Genomic DNA, 8,815 nt, shown 5'->3' on the forward strand with positions numbered 1-8,815 from the left:
AAAATTTGGTGGAATTCCCCTTTAAGTCAACATTAGCTTTTATTGATTTGTACATGTACATCACAGTAAAATGGAGATTCGTCTGACTCTGCAGTCCGTGTTGCGCCGTGTGCGAGCGCTCTACTGGCTTTAAAAGAGATCTTTTTCATCCGAAATATCAGACAAAGCAGCCGCGCACGCGGCCCTGGGGAGCCGTATAACCTCTCTACGTACCGCGCCATAACAGAAGTAGGCCATTAATCTCAACACAGCCGTGCTGAGCCCTCTAGGGAAATCCGAGTGGATGTGAGTGCGTTTTAGATGCTGTGCTTTTTCTCCCCCTCCTTTTTCTAAAAGCTACTGTGTGTGGTTTCTTCTTTCCTCCTGCCAATGTGAACGTTTTGTACTTCTCTGTGGTTTGTATATTAAAGAAAAATCACATTGTATCAATCTGCTGTTTTTTTCACACCACAGCACCTCCTTTTCGTAAATGATCGACACTGTGATGGCAAAACGGTAGCACAGATACAGGAAGGCACAAAAGCCAGAGAGCACATTTCATTTATGTAAAAGACCCACATCTTACAGTTCTCTTCAATTTGTTTTCCTTTCAGTCCACTGAAGACATTTGTGTGGGTTCAGGTACCAAAATTGGTCATCATTCCTTTCTATATGACCATTTTCAAACCTCTCTTCACCCCTTAGAATTAAACAGGCTGTTTTTGTTACTGTGCCTTTAAGACTGATATATGCAAATGTGACAGAGCTGATTGGCTGCTCTGTGTTGTGCCTCATTCAAAAGGCAGTCCAGACTGGAACACTCCTTATAGCTGCAGTGTGAACGAGTAGGAAGTCCAGAGAGGCCATAAGGTAGTTAGAAGTTTCTGGATTGTTATCTTGAGATAACGAGTTAATTATCTTCTGATCTCAAGATAACAAAAGTTATTATCTTGAGATAACAAGTCCATTATCTTGTGATCACAAGTCAACAAAATTGTTATCTGGAAATAAGTTATCTTGTTATCTCGAGATAAAAGTTGCTATCTTGAGAAAATGAGTTTATTATCTTGTGATCTCGAGATCACAAAAGTTGTTATCTTAAGATAACGAGTTAATTAACTCATTATCTCAAGACAACAATCCAGAAAATTACAGCAACAGCTCATGGCCCCTCTGGACTTCTGTGCTAACCTGCTGTAGGGTGAACAGGTGGATGTATGACATCACAAAAACAGTGAATTCAAAACAGTCTGTTTTCGCAGCTTAGTTTCCATTTATTATATGGATTGAGGAATGAATTGCACTTTTCTTTTGGAAAATTCTGCAGTGTTTACATACTTTTTTATTTAAAAAGGTGAGGATAATTCAGGATAGTTCAGTGTTAAATGTCATGATATGGGCCCTTTAATTTTGAGTCAAAATGGCCATTAATACATTACAACCATATAACAACTGTTAGACCACCAAAACTGTCCCCATCAGATAAACAGCACTTAAAGCTTTCATCTCTGACAGAGAGGAGAAAATCAAGCTGCTTCAGATCTGAAAAGAAGCAGAAATGCAACTTCTAAAACAAACATCCCTGCAGGTTTCTTTGAAAAACTGAAAGCGAGTCTGAAAGTAAAATTTTCAGCAAAATTCAATCAGTAAGATGTAAAGAAGGTCAGAGTGGTTCGATGTGAAATTAAGATTCACTTAGAGAAACTTACCGACTCTGATTTCGTTACAGTGGTGGTGATAGGAACCAGGTGTCTTGATGTCTACAAGTTTTTGTTTGTAATGGTGGTGACAGAAAAAGGATGATGGACTGTTTTGGTTTACGGTGCATTTTCATCTGTGCCGTTAATGTATTGAAAGAAAATACATTTTAGGCCAAACGTTTGTCTCAAAACTATCGGTCGAGTACTCAAGCATTACATGTAATAACTCTGTGTGAGGAAGTGTTTAAAGCAGTTGAACTTTTCAGACGTCTGGTTCCTGTCGCCACCACTGTGAACGATTCTACTCGGCAAGTTTCTCTAGAACAGAGCATTTCACATCAGACCATTTAATTATGCTGAAATTCTAAAAATTTGGTGGAATTCCCCATTAAGTCAGCGAGTCTCCTGAATAGAATGGAAGCTGTAATAAAGAGTGGACACCCTAAATACTGAAAGATGTGGTATTATATTTAGTTGTTGAGGTCTCTGTGTTACTTTGTGTTGTTTTTTTCCAGAACCTGAAAAATGGATAACGGTAAAAACGGCTGTTTTCACTGGAAATGAAGTACTTTTTTTCTCTCTGCTGTACGGAAAGCATTTTTACATGTAGTGCTTCACAAACACTCTATGAATGTTGCACATACAAGCACATTTTTCATCCAGTCCCCATATTCATCAAAATTACAGAACACGCACTAAATAATTCATTGCGGCACGCTGCATATTCCCACAGTGATGTCCCAGTGCCGGCTCAGTCACATTCACGCAGGTCAGGGCAGCGGGCAGTTTGTCACTTTCTCACTTTGACCTTTAATTTCTGAATGTCTTTGTTGCTCAGGACCAGCATGCCGTTCTTAAAGCGCCCCACTTGTCCTGTCGGCTCGCTGCCGGAGGAGCTGGACTTGCGCTTCTCAGTCCTACAAACCAGGAAAAGGAAATAATCACTAAACACATACAGGACCGTGTGCATGCCACCATACAGTAATGTATAAGAAAGCGTCTCAATGTGGCCTATTGAGGGGGAAACCGCATGTAATACATGTTGATTCAAAAAGATTCATCCAATTTCAAAGCGCCATATTTTTATAACTGTGAGGTGCCGAGGAACCAATCACAATCCAATTGAAAGAGGGGGTCATAGAGTTTCTGACTGTCACCAGAAGATGGCTCCCTTCAGTCTGAGAGGAAATGAGACCCCTGAGCAGAAAGCGCTTTGTGTTCTCCTCTTCAACAAGAGTGAATCTCTGTGCATAACTGTGCAGCGTGATTTACATCAGCAGTGAACCTCCAACAGCTCAGAGCGTTCGTCGTTGGTTCCACAACACTGGATGATCTTTGAAATCGCATGTAAAGAGCCGTGAGTGCAGCGTCACCCAACATGCTCAATCGAGTCTGGGATGAATTTGACTGTGGCGTTGATGTCCGTACAGCTGGAGGAGGTTCATACTGAGACCTTGTACAATTACATAATAAACTTTATGCTCATTTAAACCATTTACAGTTTACTGCACTGTTCTGTAATGATTTACATGTGAAATAAATCATTTTGAAATTGGATGAATCTTTTTGAATCACCCTGTATTTTATGACACGTCGACAAAGCTTTTTTCCTTTCAACCTTAGCGGAAAAACTGCTTAGTGATACCTGGATGTTGCAAAAACCTACATTTACTGAGAAAAGAACGCTTTTACGCATATAATTAGCACCACAAGAAGCACAAATAGCACTGTAGAGAGGTTCAGCAGGTGTTGTGCTGTAGCTATGAGGCTAAAGTTGCTAATAAGTAATGGAAGTATGAAGCAAACTGCATAACTAAACACTTTGGAGTAAAAATGAACAAACATACTGACCCAAATTCGGGCATCAACATGGCCACTACTACTGTCTATTTAGCAATATGACACTCCTCTGCCCTCCCTCCCTTATTTAGTCATGGTCAATTGTACACAGCGTAGCGCTCCCTTGCATTATTTCTGCACTCCCTCGCAAAACCCACTGTATTTGTGAAAGAATGCAAAATTATGCCAAGTGAACGCAATGTTTTTCAAACCACGCCCCCTTAGGGGCTCCATACTGTTCCCTTCCGCTAGCTTTCCTCCCGCCAGTCTCCCCGTCACCCGATGCTACCGAGCTTTTTTCAAAATGCTGCTAAGGCACCGACACTGGACAGATCAACACACTTGGAGGACGAAGCTAACTGCTAATTTTTTTTACATTGGCTAACAGATGCCCAAGGTGGGCATCATCACGCTGACCATCCTAGCCACCCACAGAGAGTGAGGACAATCTTGACATCCCAGCTGCGGATGGCTGTGTATTTAAGCAATAGAACACTTGAGGGAGTGTGTTATTCGTGATGACACACTCCCTCAAGTGTTCTGTTGCTTTTATACAACAGTTAAATAAATACAGTAATAAATTAATAAACTGGGCCGTGAACGCGCGTTTAATATGTTTTAATGTTCGCAGTTCCTTCCACCAAATTATAGTTCCTTAACGAGCAGCTTGTTGCTACATCAGAGTAACGAACTCCGCCCACTCGCTGCACAGCCGGCAGTTCGTTCTCCAGCTCCCTACACTAAATTCCCAAACTGTCATCACCACTGAGCAGCTTTTCAGTCGGCAGCTGTGACAGAAGAACAGCTAAACAACCTGGAATCAGACAGAAATTAACCCAATAACATTCGGCAAACGTGTAGTCTGATCTTCAGAGTCTGACCAAATCGGACTGAGCTGTAAAACTGCCACAATATCAAGTTTAGCTCAGTTTTGTCAATGTTTCCAGATCAATATTAATGTTGTTTTGTTCCAGCCAGTCTGTAAAGCATCTTAGAGCCCATTTAGTTTGGCGAATGGTATTCGGTTCATTTCTGGCTGATTCCAGGCTGTTTAGGTGTTCTTCTGTCACAGCTGTGGTTGAAATCAGTGATGATAAAGTTAGTTTGCACAGTGCTACTCTGGTGGCTATAAGCTCCAGTTACTTAGTTCCCTGTAGCTCCAGTTCAAAACTAAACCAAACACATTTTGGCTGACTGACCACATTTGTGGTGAGTGGGGAAAATGCATTTTTGATTTTTCACTAAAACATCGCTTTATCAATTTATTGCCTTTAGTGTGGTTTCAGTTAACACCAGTTAGCACTACATGAACACCTGACAGTGCAGCACAGCGCTTTTACACACGTTAAACATCCTAATGGATGGCAGTGTTTGAAAGGTACGTACTTTTGTTTTCCAGGTTTTCCACCTTTTCTCTTCTTTCCCTGGGTTTCCTGGGAAAAAGCACATAATAATTAGTCGATATACCATACACAGTGTGAGTACCAGGATTAAGAGCTGTCGTTTGCGTGCAATAAACGACATGTTCCTTTAAACATAGAGACATGCACACTGCACCGTATCAAACACATGAAAAGTCTTACTGAATGTCTAACTTACCGATTGTTTCGCCTCCTCCTTTTCTTTCAACCTCTTCTCCTTTATCATTTGCTGATACACTTTGTAATTCACATAGTCCTTCTTGGGAGGCTAAAAGGGCAAAAACATCACAGTTGATATTCTGATTATCTCCAGATTAAGCTTGTGAGTCTTCATTCACACTTCAGAGAGCAGAAACACTAAAAAGGGACTCTAAGAGCACTTTAGATCTAAACACACTGCTCTTCTGAGAGCAACTACTAATTCAATTAGGCTACTAGCCGAAAGGCACTAGCTGGAATTAGCAGACTGGATCGTTTGAACTTGACTTCTCTGCACTCCTGCATCGTGCATGCTCTCAGGCTGCAGTGTCTATGGGACGTGTTCAAGGTTGGACCATAACAATAAATCGATGCATTATTATCTGGGTTACCACTACAGTTATTAACTCATTTTTTACTACCAAGTAGGAAATTAGCATGTAATTTGTAGGTCAGTACAGCTGGTTACCATAATATTACCATATTATTACACACTTATTACTGATCTGTACAGCGATAAATGATTATATGCTCATTTTGGCCAAAATAAAATCTTCTAATAGTCTATTTTCAAATATAAAAACCCCAAAGAACAAGCCTAGTGTGTTGTTTTATTGTTTATATTGCACTACTGTGTAAATGGTTCTGTGGTTCATTTTCCCGATTTGGGATCAGGCTGTAGTGCCCTTGTCTCTGACTCACTCTGGCTCCCAGCATTATGGCTCTATCCTGTTCGAAAACTCTCTGCTGCTCTTTCTGAAACCCTGTGATTCCAAACCGGTGCACCTCCAGCCGGGCCTTTAGGAAAAGGACAAAAACAAAGACGTTACATGAAGGCAGATGATTTATTTGGCTGTAATGACCCCAACATGTGATTTTCAGAAGACAGATCAAACTTATCGGTAGAACAGAATGGATTTCCAATGCAGAATCATTATTCATGGTCATTTAGTCCAGGCTTAATCAATGCATTTCACTTAAGGCACAGGTTTTATAATAAGGTGTTTAATTTTCATTCAAAATATTATTACCTTTTCTATGCTTAGAAAGTCATCTGGGTCCTTTTTGTCATTTTTCTTTTTGTCTTTTACTTCAGGTGGCTAATGACACAAAAAAAAGCAGTGATGACAGCAAAAAACAAGACATAAAGAAAAAATGCATTATTAAGACATAATCCTGAGAAACACACTGAATGACTACTTTATTAGAAAGCTCCACCCTCCTGGTGTACAGTAAGAGATGGTACCCCTTCTGTTGATACCGATAAGGTAGGTGTTTTTAATAAAGTGGCCAATGAGTGGAAGTATAAGGTAGGTGTTTCTGATAAAGTGGCCAGAGAGTGGAAGTACAGGGTGGGTGTTTCTAATAAAGTGGCCAGTGAGTGGAAGCAAAAGGTAGGTGTTTCTAATAAAATGGCCAGTAAGTGGAAGTATACGGTAGGTGTTTCTAATAAAGTGGCGAGTGACTGGAAGTATATGATAGGAGTTTCTAATAAAGTGGCCAGTGAGTGGAAGTTAAAGGTGTTTCTAATAAAGTGGCCAGTGAGTGGAAGTTAAAGGTGTTTCTAATAAAGTGGCCAATGAGTGAATATTGATTACTACTTACTTTAACTTCAGGTTCGACAGCCTTTTTTAATTTTTTCGTCTTTAGTGGATCCTGGAAAGTAACAATCTCTACTGTTGATGTTGTCGTGCTTTTGGATGTGGAGTCTGACGATGTAGACGTGGGGATCCTCTCATCACGGTTTGCACCTTTCATGTCATTTAAATCTGCTTTGTCGTTTATACTACTGGACTCATCATTAGAAGCCTCTTCCTCCACTGCCGTGTCCTCCTCATCGTTACCCGTTTTCCTTTTTTTATGCCCTTTCTTTGATCGTTTGCCTTTCGCTCCGTCTCCTAACCAGGCAGAAACACAAACATTGGGGTTAGTTTTTACTCACACTGATTAAGCCCCAGTTACACTAACAGAAATTCTTCTCCTTCACACAAGTAAAACTGATATAGTGAGAATCCTGTCTACTTCCAAACTACACTAGAGTTACTGTTTCCTTTGCTTTCCTTTTTTGCCAGATGCACAGATGAAATTCAGCTTTAGCCTCAACAGGAGTCAGATTAGAGACAAATGTTTTTGTCCATCAACATGAGGTTTTAAGTAAATCACAGTAAGCTGCTGGTCCAGTGAGGATTTTAGGAAGCTCTGTGTGAGGGAACGTATTATGAGATAAACTGTGTAAGAGTCGTCGTCTGACCAAAAGGCAAGGAGGCGGACTGTCCTCCAGAGAACAGCTCTACTCAGCCCTCAGTTTGATGCTGATACAACTCAGTTTATAAGCAAACACTGCTGTGCTGTCATCACAGAGGGACTGACCAAAGCACAGTGTATTGATCAGAAATAAAATTACTGCAGAAAGGTATGATGCAGATTAAAGTAAACTGCCCACTGCTGGTCAGAATGGGTTAGTAGTAAATAGCAGGGTTATTATAGTAAACTAAAACAAAATAATACTTACTAAAACACATAGATAAAAATAAAAATAAAATTAAAAGAAAAAAAAATCATTAAAATTAATTAAAAGAATCCAAGCACAGTGAGAAATGTCTGATGTCTGACGTTTGAATAAGCCTAATGCACATAAGGTATTTTTTTTTCAAGCCCATAAAATGCTGATAGAAGATAAAAAAAATTGTAAAATTTTTTTATGCTGTTATTTTGTTATTTTTGTTCATATATTTTATTAATTAGGCTATTTTATAGTTAAGCTGTATAGTTTTATTTTATAGCTTTTATTCTCCACAAGTTTTGAAAACTACATATATAAATTTTATTTTCAAAATACAAACAGTACCACATACACTAAACTACACAAAAGCCGTAAAATAAAATGACTATAAAATAAATACAAAATAACTAAATCAGTAAAATCTAAAAAAAAGCTAACTACAAAATAACAACATAAACGCTAACTACTATAAAAGTCCTCCCTAAAAAAAATATTAAAAATGACAGGAAAAATACAGAATAAAAACAACATTAAACACTGTATTAAAACGGCAGATATGAAAGCTGAATAAAACAATAAAATAAACAAAAATAACTAATTCAGTACAATATAAAAATGAACCAACTATAAAACAGCAACATAAGTCCTCGCTAAAAACAAACTAAATCATATAAAACGAACAATATAGAATAAAAAAGTACACGAAAAATAGAGAAGCAAAACAACATAGAACTGAACTAAAAAGACAGAAATAAAGACTGAATAAAAAAAACACGCTATAATATTGCTAACGTTAGCCAGTCGGCTTCTTGTTCCAATTTTCCCGGTCCACCTTAAATGGTGCAGCGGTTCCATTCTAGAGCCTGAAGCGCCAGAATGCAACTGCTGCACCATTTAAGGTGGAACGGAAAATTCGAACCAGAAGCCGACTTCAGCTTCAGTGAACACTAACCGAAATCATACAGCTGGTTCAGAACTCGGTCCAAAAAGTCCTGGTCCACGTCGCCCTCCTCTCCGCTCTCCTCTCTGTTTCGCTTCATTTTAATTAGATAAAAACTTCGCTATAAAGTGTTAAATCCAGAAACGTCTCGCTAAACACGTGTAAACATGCTCAGGCTTCCGTAGGCGGCGCCGTGTCCTCTCCCGGCCACCGTACAGAGCTTCGCGTTTCACAG

At 39.3% G+C, this 8,815-nt stretch overlaps 1 protein-coding gene across 1 annotated transcript; it reads right to left on the reverse strand.

The window, feature by feature from the left end:
* Positions 1 to 2,232: 2,232 nt before the first annotated feature.
* Positions 2,233 to 8,808, reverse strand: cunh1orf131 (chromosome unknown C1orf131 homolog). The gene is made up of 7 exons (XM_036581274.1): positions 8,593 to 8,808; positions 6,743 to 7,035; positions 6,169 to 6,237; positions 5,840 to 5,935; positions 5,118 to 5,207; positions 4,905 to 4,951; positions 2,233 to 2,596 (listed from the first exon to the last, which is right to left on the reverse strand). Exons 1-7 carry the CDS (start codon positions 8,678 to 8,680, stop codon positions 2,470 to 2,472), a joined length of 810 nt encoding a protein of 269 aa, XP_036437167.1. The 5' UTR covers positions 8,681 to 8,808; the 3' UTR covers positions 2,233 to 2,469.
* Between the last annotated feature and the right edge of the window lie 7 nt (positions 8,809 to 8,815).

The sequence above is a fragment of the Colossoma macropomum genome, unplaced genomic scaffold (genome assembly GCF_904425465.1).
Source record: "Colossoma macropomum unplaced genomic scaffold, Colossoma_macropomum, whole genome shotgun sequence".
NCBI classification, from domain to species: Eukaryota; Metazoa; Chordata; class Actinopteri; order Characiformes; family Serrasalmidae; genus Colossoma; species Colossoma macropomum.